This window comes from Odontomachus brunneus, unplaced genomic scaffold (assembly GCF_010583005.1).
Source record: "Odontomachus brunneus isolate Ranch 3 - 2012 unplaced genomic scaffold, Obru_v1 Obru_scaffold_092, whole genome shotgun sequence".
NCBI lineage: Eukaryota > Metazoa > Arthropoda > Insecta > Hymenoptera > Formicidae > Odontomachus > Odontomachus brunneus.
This window is the reverse complement of record NW_022639542.1, coordinates 860,809-877,342: the sequence shown is the minus strand read 5'-3', so window position 1 is coordinate 877,342 and position 16,534 is coordinate 860,809. Positions and strand designations below refer to the sequence as shown.

The 16,534-nt window shown below is 41.9% G+C and overlaps 2 protein-coding genes across 3 annotated transcripts in view; one reads left to right on the top strand and one right to left on the bottom strand.

The window, feature by feature from the left end:
• LOC116848270 overlaps positions 1-16,534 on the top strand; it is a 225,591-nt gene that overhangs the window by 1,542 nt on the left and 207,515 nt on the right. Inside the window, exon 2 of the mRNA XM_032824171.1 lies at positions 623-845. Within this exon, the coding sequence (XP_032680062.1) occupies positions 826-845 (20 nt within the window). The 5' untranslated portion in view covers positions 623-825. The remainder of the gene's footprint in view (positions 1-622; positions 846-16,534) is intronic.
• The window catches only part of LOC116848284 (mushroom body large-type Kenyon cell-specific protein 1), a 380,233-nt gene that overhangs the window by 157,934 nt on the left and 205,765 nt on the right, over positions 1-16,534 (bottom strand). The window lies entirely within an intron of this gene.

Here is a 16,534-nt window from a genome sequence, read left to right as displayed (position 1 = left end):
CTCTCTCTCTCTCTCTCTCTCTCTCTCTCTCTCTCTCTCTCTCTCTCTCTCTCTCTCTCTCTCGACTCGACGTAATCCCCGCGGAAGTGGCGATCGCGAGTTGCGTCGATTATTAGCGCTTACGCTGCACCATTCGCGGGAGTCGCTATTGCTATTGCCGCGACGCCACCTACAGTTGCACACACATACACACACATACACACACACACACACACACACACACACACACACGCACACTTATGCACACGAGCGCGCGCTTTCGACGGAGAACCTTGGCGGATATGACGCGTCTGCTACTTTCCACGAAAATGGACGCTTTAAGCGCGTCGACGACGACACGCCGAAACTACACACTGCATCACGCGTATTCGCATGCACCGCGAAGAAATCGCCAGGCGGACCCGTGTGTTGTATGTATGTGTTTATGTGTGTGGGTGTACGCGCGTACACGCGTAGAAAGTGCACCTTAAGTGCCGTTCGCGAAGCCGATTCGCCAGCTTTGCTTAAAGTGTCTCTGTTTCGCTGACTCGGACAACATGTTGTTCCGTACTGGCCGTCTGCACGTTCCGTGCATCCAGATAACACCCGTCGATTCACTAACCTACCTCACTCCTCTCTACAGGGTGGTCCAAATTATGCGCGCCACGCTCCGCCGAGCTCGTCGAGCGCTACTCAGCCGTTCGTGTAGGAGCAATCGACCGGTCGAGCACACGCATTTCAAAGGTCGAAGTGACCTCTTATGAGCGCGGATAACTTCAAAATCTCATCAGCCAGCCAGCCTGTCTTTGATATCGAGAAAGACGGGAGGAAAGGTATCTACAAATAATGCGCAATACTTCTACAAGGTAAAGTGACCAAAAACTCCATTTGTTAAGGAAATTATCTTGTACTGATATACATGGGCTACCACCAGATACATATTATTACATTCTTATGATAACATTTTTTTCGGCATGAAACTGCAATGCAAATTACGTTCAACTAAACTGCACTGGCAGAAAAAATTTGTGGATTTAACTAAAATTATAGTTTTACCTTTGGCCCTAATCATATCTTTTGTAGTAAAATAGTAGTAGTTATATGCATATAAAGTTATTATGATAATATTATAGTAAAATTTAATTGAAAAATGGTTTTTTATCAGAATTTGTAGTAATTATTTCTCCACGTGATTATAGCTACAAACATTTATTTTTCAGTGTGAAAGAAGAGAGATCTAAAAAGTAAATAATATTTATTCGATGGGTACTAATTTGTTTGTACTAATATATATTTTTACATATATATATATATATTTTTTATGTTGAAAAAACATTTCTTTCGAGTGAGAGAATATATAGTTTTCTAAAACTATTGCATTTTTCATGAAAGCAATTTTTTATTCTATTTAAATAAAATAATTTTGTTTGAAGTAAATGTTATTAGTATCTACACCGAATAAATATTTTTTTTATTTTTCAGATATTTTTTCTCTCCGAGAAATAAATGTTTGGAAATTTATTTGTGGAATATAAAGCTTATTCACAGATATAAAATTTGTTCACAGAAATAAACTTTATATCCCACAAATAAATTTTCAAGTATTTTTTCTCAGTGTATGTATAGGTTCATCGGCTTGTCAAAAGAACTTCACGGAAGTGCTCTTCCGATTGTATTGGGTTTGTTTTCCTAATTCGCAAAGCACGAAACAAGAGCAACAGTAGCGTCTTCGCGAGATCGGCATTAATTAGCGGAATTAGTTCCAAGTCATCGTTAGTCCCGCTCGCGCTCTCAACACTTTGCCGCTCGAGTTTCTCGATCGATTTCATTCGTCGCGTCGTCGATTTCACGGAAACACCGCGCGATGCACAGTACGCGTTTCATTGTAACGAGCGGTATAATTAAATGGCGACACGAAATCTCATGATCTCGCACGACGCAAAAGACACATGTAGTATCGATCACAACAGCGCGGCGACCGCAGCAACGACGCAATTTCATCATCGCTTCCGACCTGCTACGAAACTGCTATATAATTATTACCGTGTATTAGCCTCGCTAATGCGTTCGCACTGCTTTTCCACGTAAATTTGTCCTTCTCCGATAAGAAAATCGTCGTTTAAGACATAGTTTATATGCCGTTTTGCATACTTTCCGTGTCCAATGCTATGTTGTTCTTTGCGAAATGGGATACGCGCTGCGATAGAATTTGTGCTTCTTGGACGCCGTTGAGAGATATTTTGAAAGGGAGAGAACCCGAGTGCTCTTGGATATATTCGTGAACAAATACTCTTAGCTCGGAATAAGTTTCTTGAAAAAATGAGCGATGGAGTTTCATGATAATTCTTTAGAAGAGGAAGACAGTTATTTAATAATACACTCATATATAATTTCCTAAAATATTAATATAAGAATACTCATGATAAGCAAAGATCAGAACTTTAATGACCTTAATATTTGAAGGAACATCTGCTTTGCGCACTTTAGATTATCTATAATTCACGACGGAATTTGAAGCGGAATTCTGTTCGATTTATTATACGATTTCTGTATCACATCGCGCATAAAATTACAAATAGAATTCTCTCACGATTTCTATCGCGAATTATAGATCAGCTGAAGTGATCTGGAGAAATAATGAAACGAACGGCAGCCAAGTGCAAATCGTTATTCGGATATCCAGTGACGTTACTAAAATTTCTTAAGTAGATTTACTAAAAAATTAAAGCATCCAATTCAATTATCTTGCTGAACCCACTTAAGATTTATCACTCGATATTTTTTGGCAACACTTAACAGCAATTGCCGAATTACTGGTACTGCAGTAGTGACGATATCTGGTCTCCAACCAGAGTGTAAATGATAAGTGTCATTCCAACCGATTTTTTATTGCCACAACCAGATCATGCGTGATTACGTTAATTAATATGACTCGGTTATACCAAAATATAATCATATCATACATGTATCATATACATATATCATACATATTATCATTGCATAAAGATAACTAGGACAATGCAACTATGCTGCTTATAACATAAAATATTTGCAATCATGCGCTGAAAAAAGATGTTTGGTATTTGCAACTACAGTCATATGAAGAAACAGTTATTATAAATTATGGTGAAGAGAAAAAAACATTTTTTTATTAAATTTTAATATAATACTAATGATAATAACCTTATACTCAAAGACTAACAAATAAACCTACCCAGGTACATTCCGATTTCTTTCTAATTTGGCACAAATATAAAAGTACAAAATATAAAAATATAAAAATATAAAAGTACAAAAAATATTTAGGTCATATTTTTTCATTTTGACCCACTTTGAGTTTCACGGGCAATTTATAGCTTTTTAATATTCTTATTCCCATCATCAACAAGTACAACAAAAATGCATAAGAAATAAAATTAAATATAAAATCCTATTTAAATAATTTTAACAAAATCGGCAAAGTGTAGACGCCGAACCATTTTAAATTTCTCTAACCGAAATTCCAATCAAAATATTTTAAATCTGTGCTGAATTAGTCAAAAATGGTTCGAATTTCAGCCAAACCAAAAAAATCTGGCAATTTTAATTAAAATTTTAACAAAATCGACATAGCTGAGACACGAATCATTCTAAATTTCTTTAGCCGAGATTCCAATCGAAATATTTCAAATCTGTGCTAAATTAGTCAAAAATGGTTCTCGACCAAACCGAGAAATTATTTGTATAAATAATTTTTTTCAACTTTTTACATGTTTTGTTTAAACATTTTATTATTTACACAAATAATTTTACATTTGACTTCATATTCATAATCAGCAAACCAAAAACGACTATATCTTATATTTAATTTTATTTCTTAATCATTTTTGCACTTGATGATAGGAGCGAGAACATTAAAAAGCTATAAACTGCCCGTATAAACTCAAAGTGGGCCAAAATGAAAAAATATGACCTAAATATTTTTTGTACTTCTACATTTGTACCAAATTAGAAAGAAATCGGAATGTAACTTTTAGGTAGGTTTACTTGTAAGACAATAACAGCGTTCAGAGTTACGTGCATGTCTAGATATTGATACTTTTACTTTATGTTCCGACGATAACGAGCGCGCGCTACTTCACCGCACACATACACATGTGTCCGAATTAATCCCGCAGTTCTCGGGATAAAGCTGGAATTTCACGTTTCATCATACGGCGGTGCATTACTTATCAGAAGGCCGCGATAGCGAAAGGTACACGCGACGTTAAGAAGCACACATCCAGATAAACGAAGAAGGACGCGACGCGTTTCTTCACGTCGGGAAGTGTGGCGATTTAATCGAGATACGAAATATTCACACGTTCCGCTTGATCGCAGGATAACTCATTGAGATGTGTCGCTCGTGCGTCCAACTGTCAACCGAGTCGTGCATCTTCTGAGGCAACGTGTAGAACGTCGCGGTTAGCATTATATGTACAGGTGTTACTGCACGCGGTTGTGCGGTGTGCATACACGGCGAAAAAAGAAGCGGTATATTCGTGTGCGAGTATCCGGGCAATTAAGAGTGCACTTCTCTTACGCTGATAATATTTTCCGCGAATGTGGTGCGCGACCGACGCACACACGGCTTTTTCGCGATTAGCTAACGCCGCGACTCCCAAGACGCGCGCGCGAAGAAGCATCTGGCACTCCGACTTCTTCTCCTTCCCCTTCTTCGTCTTCGTCCGTCACCGCGCCAACCGATCATTAAACAAGGAGAAACGCGCTATGCATCCTTGGGTTAAATTATCGATACGACGCACGACACCACCGTCGCATACTGATCGTCGTAAGCCAGATTAATGGAATTCTATTGGGAGCAGACGCGCGTCGTTGGCCGCGCGTCCGGGAGACGACCTTATCAGCGCGCTATTTCGGTGGCGATGATAACGTCACTCGAAGCGCGTCGGCGACGTCGATCCATCGCCAGGGCTGCCAGGTGCAGATCCTGAATTCCGACATTCGCTCGCCTCGCCTCGCCTCACCTCGCCTCGCCTCGCCTCGCTCACTCGCGCACGCTCGTGCGCGTGTTCGTGCGATAAAATCGGCGCACTGAAATAATGCTCTTTCGCAGTCTCCGACGGAAGTACCGTGACGAGGCCGGTTTATGTGTGCCATCGAGTCGCGGGAAATCCACTGTTTCGCAATGTCTGAGCGGGTGACCGAAAACAGCCCTCGTCTTTGTCCTGCGCGTCGATTTTCGCATATTTTCGCGATGTCGCGGTCGATCGATCGGTCGTACCGTGCGCGCGATTACGTCATTAAGGGATACGATAAATTCCCTGGTGCAACAAATGCGGCGCGCATACGCGCAAATATTCCGCCGTGAAATCACGAATTTCGTATCGCGCACGACACTACAATGTGCTATTAAACATATCGCATATTGCCTTGTTTGCGTACGCGTTACCTTTGTCACTCGTTGCGGAGGAAGGAGTGACCGAATGCAATATTATTATCGGAATTTTCCCGTCTGGCAGAAAATTGATTGCGAATCTCGCGCGGTCGCGCATTATCACGGTATATGCATTATTTTTTGGTTCTCGCGCGTTCTCGAGCCTCACTTGACAGAGAGAGAGAGAGAGAGAGAGAGAGAGAGAGAGAGAGAGATTTGAATTTAATATCAGTCGCCACACAAAAACGCTCGTCTCGACATTGGAAGATTTCCGATTATAACAAGTTTACATTGTGAACGTTTAGTTTGCGTTTCTTCGCGCGCCTCGCGCGATTATAATATTCATAAGAATTCATCGTAAGAACATTCCTGAATGTTTAATACAAAGCTGTAATGTTCATTCCGCGAGGCTATATGTGTCAGACGCTACTGACAGCAAGAGGGACTGTTTAAACGCGATTGAAAATTGACAAGTCGCTCGAGCTAACTCGGACCCGCTCGAACTGGAATCCGTGCTAGTTTGGGCTTCTCGTGGTCTAACGCATTTTCTTTCTCGTACACAATTCTACGCGCACGTAAAACAAATATCATTATGTCACACCGGTTCGTTAGTTCAGCGTGATACGTAAAAAGACGGTTCAGGAACGTTGGGCCGTTGGCCGCCGTCACGCGAAGGGACGATCAACGGAGGAAGCGACATTAGGAGCGGATCTCGGGAATAGCGGTTTAAAGAGTTCAGAGGCGAGGCGTGACCCGCGAATAAAGGAACGACAGGCGCGCGAGGATTCAACGACACGGAAAACTGAAAAAAAATTAAATAAAAAACAAGAAGCGAGGAAGGAGAAGACGAGAAGAATTTTCAAATAACGTCGATATATGTCGTAAATATATGTCGAGGTTCTCGCTCCTTCACTGCGAGAAAACAATGATTGATCTAACTAAAAATTATAACTATTTTTATACAACTATCTTATGGTTATTTTAATACGAAAATAATAGTACTAATATGCATATAAGATCATTACCATTCTAGTAGAATTTAATTAAAAAATAGTTTTCTTTGTCATAATTTACAGTAATTATTTCTCTATATAAATATAGTTACAAATATCAAACAGTATTCTTTTTCAATGTTCCGGTATACACTGAAGAAGTTATTTTTATATTTGGAACTATTATGAGGAAGTACAAAGCACACATAAGCGGTAATTAAATCCTTTGGTTGCGATTACCAAACATTTGGTTGATGCCACTTTTGACGAAATTTTGGTCCGATATGTTAAATTTTCGTTTCGACAACAAAATCCTCTCTTCAGCATATTTTTGATACTATTCGCATCTCGATGAATTCTTAAGGTCGCTGTGCCGAAGTCGTGATAATAATTCAACGTTCGCGGATTCGATTGCGGCGCGTACCCACGCTTGTCTCGCGGTACCTCCCTTTTTGCCGTGCTAGGTGCATAAATAACTGAAAACGAGGAACTGGTTTTCAGCATGTATCTCTGTCGTCTTGCTTTCCTTCCTTCCTTCCTTCCTTCCTTTCTCGCGTCGCGATCGCGAGCACTTGGGCTGTTTTCTCCCGTCCGCGCCAAAAATAGATTCGCGATCTTTGCCGCCGGTATCCGCGACGGCGAATTCGTGGCAATGACATTCGCGCGCCTGGCCGTGGCGGATTCGAGAACGGCGGCCGCGCAGGAAAATATCGCGATATCACGACATGTCGATGGATCGCAGAGCGGGGAAAGGGAAAGAGGGGGCCATTACGAAATCCGCTGCAACGATCGAGGGACGCGCTCCGTCCGATCGTAAAATCGCGATAGCATTTTCGGCGTGAATCATATTTCTCAGAGTTACTCGCGTGTGTACGAGCGTGAGGCAAGCGCGGACGAAACATCCGCTTCTTCGGGATTACACACGCGAAATGCAATTCGGCGTCGTGCACGCGGGAAAAGAGATTTCCTTGGACTAACCAAATATCAGTATTCTGTTTCAGTCCAACAAGATTTCTGATTAACCAGAATTTGCAACTGTTCAACTCTCGAGTAGAGAATTTCGGTAATTCCAACTCGTTCAAGCAGAACAAACAATTATTTTCATGAAAATCAACTGTCTTAGCAAAGTGTGTATCTTTTTATGTCAAAAAAATATTTTTCAACGTAGAAATATGTATATCAGTACAAGAGCGAATATGTTATCAATATATATACTCATCGCAAATTAAAAAAATTTTTTTATATAATTTTATTTTGAGAAGAAAATATTTTTCCTCTCAATTAGAAAATATAATCTAATTATACTAGATGTTAGGGCTATTTATGCCGGTCGGTGTACATACGATTTGAGAGTCGTATTGCAAGTAGAAACCGGCCTCGGCCTCGAATCTAAATCGCGCGTAATCGAAAGTCCAAACGCGCTGAGAAATTTTCGCAGTCTTCCCGAAGATCGCATCGACGTGCTTCTTCTTCCTCCTCCTTCTCTACTTACGCATCTGCGACAGATGCAACGCGCTTACGCACATACACATACACAAGCACGTGCACACGCGTAAATACGTGTATCTGCGAGGAACGTCTAGACGCGGTTGCGTTTGTTTGTTCGAGGGGGTCCCCGATCGCGCCTTAAATTCAGTTTTATCTCGGCGCTCTCGTTTCTCTCGGCTCTCGTCGAATGTCGTGCTTGAATCGACCGATAGCGGCCGGCCTCGCGCGCACGTATAAACGGGGTAAACGAACTCTTTGTAGCGAGCGCGGAGGGGAGGGCACCGAATTGCGAGCCCAAAGTGCATCCGACGATAACGGAGACCGATATTATGCTCGTTTCGCAGCGACGTATCCGTTTCGTTACGTGTCGCGCATTTCTCGCAGTCGTTCTCGCGCGGTTGTTAAAAATTTTCGAGATTCGCCTCTCGCCACGCCCGACTGACGCCGTGTCGCAGCGATTTCTTGATGTCAATCTCCCGCGGAATACAGTTCTTCCTCGTATTCCTCGGCGCGTCCTTTTACAACGGCAATAATACTAACAAATATATAATTGCGTGCCGAGCGACATCATCGCGTCGATTCGAGACGTCGCGACGTCGGGCGCTCGATTAAATGTCAATTTAGTACACTCGCGTATTCTTAAAGCACGTTATAGATGAGCGAGCTTGCGTTGCTATGTAAAATAATGTGAAATAACAGCGCCATCCCCGCGCACACGCTGAAAACCTGCGTATTATGCGAAGCTTTCCGGTAAATGCCCGCGAATTTTATTTGGTAAACTTCGCATTGTTTAGCAGTAATACTAATAAACCAAATCCGATGCCGGGCGTTGCCTAACATAATAGAGGAAAATATGAATAGGGCAGGCCGGTGAAGTAAGCAGGCAGAGGATACGAAACAAAGCGATGTTTTGCATTCGCTGCCTCGCGTAATAATTACAATCAATTCACTCCGCGAGCGTAACGAGAAACGCGGGCGTTGTATGAGTTGCCCGTTAAAATTTACGGCCAGACAATATTCATTGATATTATATGATATTAAAATTTATGGAATATAATATGTTTTACACACGAAACACGGGACATTTTGCGCGTCTCTAATTGGCTAAAAATCACCCATTCCCTCCGGTTTTAATGAAAAACATATTTAACGACGTAAATAAACGTATCGCGTAATATCGTACATTATTACGGTCGCATTGTTTGCTTCTTATTACCGATAACATTTTTATGCGCCATCAAATTTTCGGTGACATTTAGCACCTCAAAAAGTCGAAAAGTTCGATATGTAGTTATTTTTTGCCTTCTCTCTCTCTCTCTCTCTCTTTCTCTCTCTCTCTCTCTCTAAATTTAGATGCGTCGCGATTTATTGATACTTTTATTTCACTACACTTATCGGATTATACACGCGCTGCACCAGGAAATTTCATTATTATTCTAAATTATATTATATATCATTTTTGGATAAAGAGTGAAAATTGTGCGCGGTGGACGATGGAGATAATTTTATTTAAATATTCGCGAAATATGTGATATTCTTTCGCTTTTAGCGCACGACCCGGCGGAGTATCGGTTAGTCCCAAATTACACAAAGCGATTCCACCCAAATGTATCTTCCCGCCGAGAATTGACGATCGTATGAATCCGATAGAGCGGAGAGACCAACTTGCGCGAATCGTCCGCGAAATCAGAGATTGCGCTGAATACAAGTTATTGCATTTCGTAAGAGAAAAGAGAATCTATTGAACCGATATCTATTCTACCTATCATACCGACGATACGAAACGTCGTTTACGTGCGCGGACTCGCGTCTTGAGAAAAATCAGAGGCGACTTATCTGCTTAAGAAAGACGACGAGAAGGAGAGGGACAGGGAAAGGGGAGCAGAGGTGTGCGACCAGAGAAGGAGACCGAGCATCCGCTCATTAGACATCCGGTCGCCGCTGTTTCACCGGGGGTGAAACGCGAACTAGAATCTCGCCAATTCGCATCTACCGGCTAATCCGGCAGGCGAGTCGCGGAGTCGTCTCGGCGGCGGCTTCTCAGCGCGCGTATATACCGGTCATCCAGGTTAAGGTGTCACTCGATGCCGCATTACTTATCGTACGTGCGGATTCCTCTCGCGCACCGCCGAACGGAGGGAGGAGAGACGAGGCGATTAGAGACGCGGGCGAGAGAAAGAGACAGATCCGGGGGAACGGGAGAAAGAGAGAAATCTCGATCCGATACCGCGGACTCGTCGATTCCGCGGCGACCTGGAAATCCTCCTCGAGGCGAGAAACTTATCCGCGTGCAGCTGCCTGCGCGATCGCGTCGCCACGCGAAAGATCGCGCTTCCGCGATTCGGCGATAACCCGATGCGAACGCGGCCGGCCGTGCGATCCGGAAACCGCGATACACGAGCTTCGCGATCATACGTACGGATCCATACGTTCGCTCATCGTATCAGCCCGAGGTGGTGTCTTTACCTTTCTCTCTTTTTCTTAGATCTTACTCTCTAAACTCTTAAATCTTTTATTCTAAAGAGGGTATTATTATTATTATTACTATCGAATTTATTATTATTATTAAATTTAATTATTATATCAGTGCTATCATTAATTTTACTTGTATAATGCGTCTCAGTATCATGTGCAAGCTTTTAATACTTAAAGTATTTTTTTTTTGTTAGCTTGAGAGGATTGTATTCCAGGACGCAAATAAACTTTTCTCTCTCTCTCTTGTTCTCTCTTTCTCGCGGCGCGTGAAACCGTCGTTTCGAAATTCCGTCGCGCGCGTGTATTAGCGCGCCGCGATGGCGAAACCCGTTGGTATAGACCTACTTTACGGTGTCATGCGGATAATTGCATAATTAATTCCTTTTTTCCTTTTTCCTTCCTTCCCGCGTCACCGTATCTGCACTCCGAGCGCGGGAACGGCGTGTTAGCAAGTCGGCGTGCACGTGGCCGCGACTTTGCGAGAAACCTTCGTCAAAAGAGTAAGGTAAAAGTGTATCCTAATGCCTGGACACTAATAACACTGGCTCTGGACATTCTCTGGACATTCTCATTTGTTTCGATCCTTAAATACGCATATTTAAACTTTCAATATAAAATGTATATACACACGGAAAAAAAACAATTCTGTTGGTGCAACCGAATTTTCGGTTGCTCAGGAATCAGACGAAACCTCGACTGTAGGAACAAAAAAATTCCTTTATGAGGCTTCTGTATAGTCAATTGTTCTCAGTTGCCTTAACCGAGTTTTAATATCGTTGATTGTTCAGACGAATATTTTCGGTTGCGACAACAGAAATATTAGTTTTCATAACAGAGATATCGCTTCTGATCACCAAATTTTCAGTTGGTTCCTATTTGGTTGCACCAACTGAAATTTTTTTGCGTGCACATATGGAATATACAGAGTGTCCGACACTATAAGCGGCCCTACCTCGTGTATATGTGGAATGAGTTAAATTGGGTACAAAATTTACCATTTTGCAAACAACTACGTGGAGTTTTTATTATCATATACACTGCGTGTATATTGAGAAGAAAGTACTTGGAAATTTATTTGCGGGATGAGAAAGTTTACTTCACAAAAATTAAATTTATTTTGCAGAAGTAAACTTCGTTTCGGAAAAATAAACTTTCTGTCCCACAGATAAATGTTCTTATATTTTTATCTCAATGTACACGAGGTGTGGCACGCTTAATCAGACATCCTGTACATGTATATATTCTACGTCGAAAGTGTAAATATTCGTATTTAAAGAGCAAACTAATCAGAATGTCTAGAGTTAGGTACCAGTATTATTAATGTCCAGGTACTGGTATTTTTACCTACACGGTGATCTCATGGAGGCGCGCGGATTTCGAAAGTTCCGAGCGATTATCGGACGCGCTTTAGCGGAATTTCTGGATTTTCAATTTAAAACGTGGTGCAAAACGAAGAGCTTCGTACGATAATTGCGAAATGTTGCGCCACGTATCGCCCTCCCCCCTCTCTCTCTTTCTCTTCCTTGATTACCTGTCCTATCAAAAGAAATGTCACGAGTAGAAATTGCAAGTGTCTTTTTCCTTTTTTATCGAATGCACATCAGTCATTGGCTGGAACACTTATCGCGCGGGGGTCAATGACGGAGAACGTGAGCAATTTTTAAGAAATATCTTATCGCGGCTTCGGGGAACTTCGGAGTGAGCGCGCGCACATAATTTGACAGGTCGATATAATCGCACTTGATAACTTTTTAATTATCGGACGATCAATGTATCTCTCGAGATAAGAACCCACACACTTATCCAAACAAACGGATATCATTTCGAGCAATATACTCGCGAGACCGATTGCAACGAGATATCACGGAGATACATCGAGAGATCTTCGATTCTGACCGCCCTACGCGTCTTTCGAAAAAAGAAACAAAAAAATAGAAAACGAGAAAAACAAAAAAGGGTACACTCTCCTCGGCATCGAATAGTAACGAAAATTGAATTCGCCGGAATTACCGGCGGTTTCTATTTCCGAGAGAATCCGCCAGCCGTGCGGATCCTCATCTCGATATGTGGCGGCCGAACGGTGTACGTACGTACGGATCCTTCGGAAAGGACGAGCGCGTTCTCGACTGACGAGGAAGGAGCATTAAGGATTCGAGAGCGCACGGCCGCAGGCCAAACGGCCTGCCCACGCGAGTCTCTCTCTTTCTCTCTTGTCGAACCGCGATGTAGGAACGTAAGAAAACGCCCGGTTCTCTCCGCTGCCGGTGAGAACGATCGAGAAAATGCGGGGAAAAAGGAAAAGGAACGTCGAAACGCGCGGCGGCCGTGCCTATTTCCAAACGGTTTCCATGCGTCCGCCGTGCGTCCGCCGGTAGTAGGAGGTCCTTCGCCTTCTCACGATGGCGACGCTGTTAGTCTCTCTCTCTCTCTCTCCCCTCTCCCTTCCCCTCTCTTTCTCTCTCTCTGTTCCCGCGAGAGTGAGATAACTGGAATACAGGTTTCTGCGGATAGAGTTGTGCCGCGACGACGACGACGACGACGACGACGACGACAACGACAACGACGACGACGACGACGACGACGACGATGCGGAATGGTAGGGGGTATACCGGTAGAGATGCTAATGTCGGCCTTGTGCCAAATACCCGTACTCCTGGTGCCCGCGTGCGCTCGCGTGCAAACGTACGTGCACGCATACGCGCGCGTACACGTGTCGACGCGAACCGCCCGGATCGACCGCGCGGACTGCACCGAAACGCATCGCGAGCACCGTCGTCGTCAGCGCGTCGTCCGCGTCTTTCGGCGCCGATAAGAGGAGCAACCGTCGTCTCCGAGCAACCGTGTCGTAGCTGTCGTGTCGTTCGCGCGAGTTCAGAGGTTTCGATCGAGGTAATCTCGACGCGCGATCGACACCGACACAACGGCTTATCCTTGCTCTCGAATTTGTACTTCGCGATGGCGCTTTGTGTGCGAAGTAGAGTGAACCGTAGTTCAATTTTCTTTTCTTTTTTCTTCGACCACGGATTGCATCGAGAAAACGAACCTGAACGAACACGTGTGCGCAAATTTGGCTTTATCAGTCCATCTCTAAGGATACGGAGGATGCGCTTTATGAGTGACTCATATAGCACTTATATTTGCCATATAAAATGATGAGGCAGGAGTACGAAAAAAATCTGAACAAAATGATTTGCTGAAAACAATGTGGCATGTAAAATGCGACATAAACATCTGAATATAACTTTTGGTAAATATGTTGTTGTATCAACAACACAAAAAATTTGCATTATCGTGTGATGTAAATTTAATGATTAATTCGGTGCAGTGCATTTGCCTCACAGATATAATTAAAACAATTGCAAAGTTCCTATCATCAACTTTATGTCGTGATAATCATGAGAGTTTATCCAGAAATGTTATTCAGAAAACTCGGAATCTATCTGGAGTAACGTAAAAAAAAAATATTACATTGCAATAACGTCCATAGATTGACTTTCGTGATTATCACGACGTGAGATAATCGATGATGCAAATTTTACAATTTTTTGTATTATATTTATGACGCAAATACACTGTGTTGAATAATCATTAAATTTATATACTACGCCATATTGTGAATTTTTTATCATATTGACGCAGCGATGAATTTACCGAAAGTCACATTCAGATTTTCGCATTACATTTTACACGACACATTGTTTGGAGCAAATTTCGATGCTTCCCTCGTATTTCTATTTCGTCATTCTACGTGAGGTAAATATGAGTGCCACATGAATCGCTTGTAAGGGATGCAACTTTTATGAGTCGACCGGCGTACAAAGTTGCCGCCAAATTCATGTACACCTGTCTGTCCGATTGCTTTCTCGCGCGCGGCTGTTCTCGCGCTCCTAAAACTGAAATATCCCACAACGTCATTTATTATGCATGCATGCCTTTATAATTCACAGTCAATAGCAATGATCAAATCGATCCAGCTGTGAAGTCTTGCGAAAAAAATCCCTTCTTCCCCCCAACTGCCCACATACGTCGCGGGCACACAGTCGGTGATTACTGCTCGGCAGAGCGGGAAAGCGTAATCAGGCGTATGTAAATAAAACGCGACTTTTCGAAACGACCGCGTCGAGAGGATTATCATTATGCTAATTTGGAAACGGGAGGAATTCCCCCGCTCAAGGAACATTTTGCAAAGCCCGACGCCGTTCTCCTCTCCGCGGCCAGCCTCGAAATAAAAAAAAATGCACTTCCGTTGACCGTAATAGCAATCGCCGCGTGCGCACCCGCCGCCACCCCAAGCGCGTGCAATCTTAATCGCATTTTTACCGAGGCGCATTCTCGTTCCATTCACCTTGGATACTCGCGCGCAACGCCCGCCGATCGAGACCGAGTCACCGCGATCGTCAAACAAATTACCACCCGACAAAAAGTTGAAAGTCGCGGATTGCGGAACAAACGAACGAACGGACGGATACAATTCCGCAATGAAAGAAGAAAATGGTTCATTTAACTAAAATTATAGTCATTTTTGGCCCCGGCCATATTTTTTCGTCGCTCTAACACGAAAATGGTAGTGCTGACATGCACATAAAGTTACACTAACCAGTAAACCTACCCAAAAGTTACACTCCGATTTCTCTCTAATTTGGCACAAATTTAGAAGTACAAAAAATATTTAGGTCATATTTTTTCATTTTGGCCCACTTTGAGTTTCACGGGCAATTTATAGCTTTTTAATGTTTTCACTCTTATCATCAACAAGTGCAACAAAAATACATAAGAAATAAAATTGAATACAAGATATAGGCGTTTTTGGTTTGATAATTATAAATATGAAGTCAAATGTATAAAATTATTTGTATAAATAATAAAATATTTAAACAAAACATATAAAAAGTTATAAAAAAAAATTATTTATATACATATAATTTCTCGGTTTGGCCGAGATTCAAACCATTTTTGACTAATTTAGCACATATTTGAAATATTTTGGTTGGAATCTCGGCTAAAGAAGTTTAGAATGATTCGTGTTTCAGCTATGGCGATTGTGTTAAAATTATTTAACCATATCTTGTATTCATTTTTATTTCTTATGCATTTTTGTTACACTTATTGATGATAGGAGTGTGGACATTAAAAAGCTATAAACTGCCCGTGAAACTCAAAGTGGACCAAAATGAAAAAATATGACCTGAATATTTTTTGTACTTCTACATTTGCGCTAAATTAGAAAGAAATCGGAGTGTATCTTTTGAGTAGATGTACTTATGAGAAAAATATATATTTGAAAATTTATTTATTGAATATAAAGTTTACTTCGCAGAAATTAACTTTATTTTTTAGAAATATGAACTTTGTTTCACGGAAACCACTTTTACATCCCTCAAACAAATGTTCAAGTACTTTTACTCTTTTCTCAATGTAGTATCACTATAGCCAAATTTATTAACATTATAATCGAATTTAATAACTAAAAAAAATATTTTTCGTCACCATGATTTATAGCAATTATTTTGTGTGATTATAGTTACTAGCATCAAATATATTTTCTCAGTACGTAATTCTCGTCAAGATTCTCGTGATCGCGTATCTACTTCAAGGACGAAAGATTAAAGATTAGTTGAAAAATCTGACGTGTTATTTACGGAAAAGCATTCTCCTTCCTCCGTCTGCGAAGAATACCCACGAAGGTGGATCCTCATCTTTCGCAGAGGATGTGCTAGATATCGCTAAGTGCGAGACGCTGAGCGTCTCTCTTGATGCTACAAATCGCGCTAGTTCAATATTCGCGATACGACTGCTGCAACATAGATGAGACCGATTTACTGAGCGCTTCAAAAATCGGCCCATAAATGATACACGACAGTTTCGAATTATGAGCCGCGATCCATGATACTTCAGTGCGCACATAGGAGATCTGAGAGAATCTAGGACGTCGGAACGATCGGTTAATACGTAATCTAAATAAATGCACAGTGTGTGAGAAGAAATCGCCGCTATTTGATGTCCGCTTACTTGGGTCGATTGCGTGTCAGGCGGTAATTTAGATCAATATTTAGATCACACAGCACCTGTGTGTGTATGTGAGAGAGTCTAGTCGCGTATAGAATGTCTGAACTCGACACTCGACTTAAGTAAATCGGTAATAGCCAGGTAACCGTTGCAGTTTACTCTCTCACACGTCCACTTG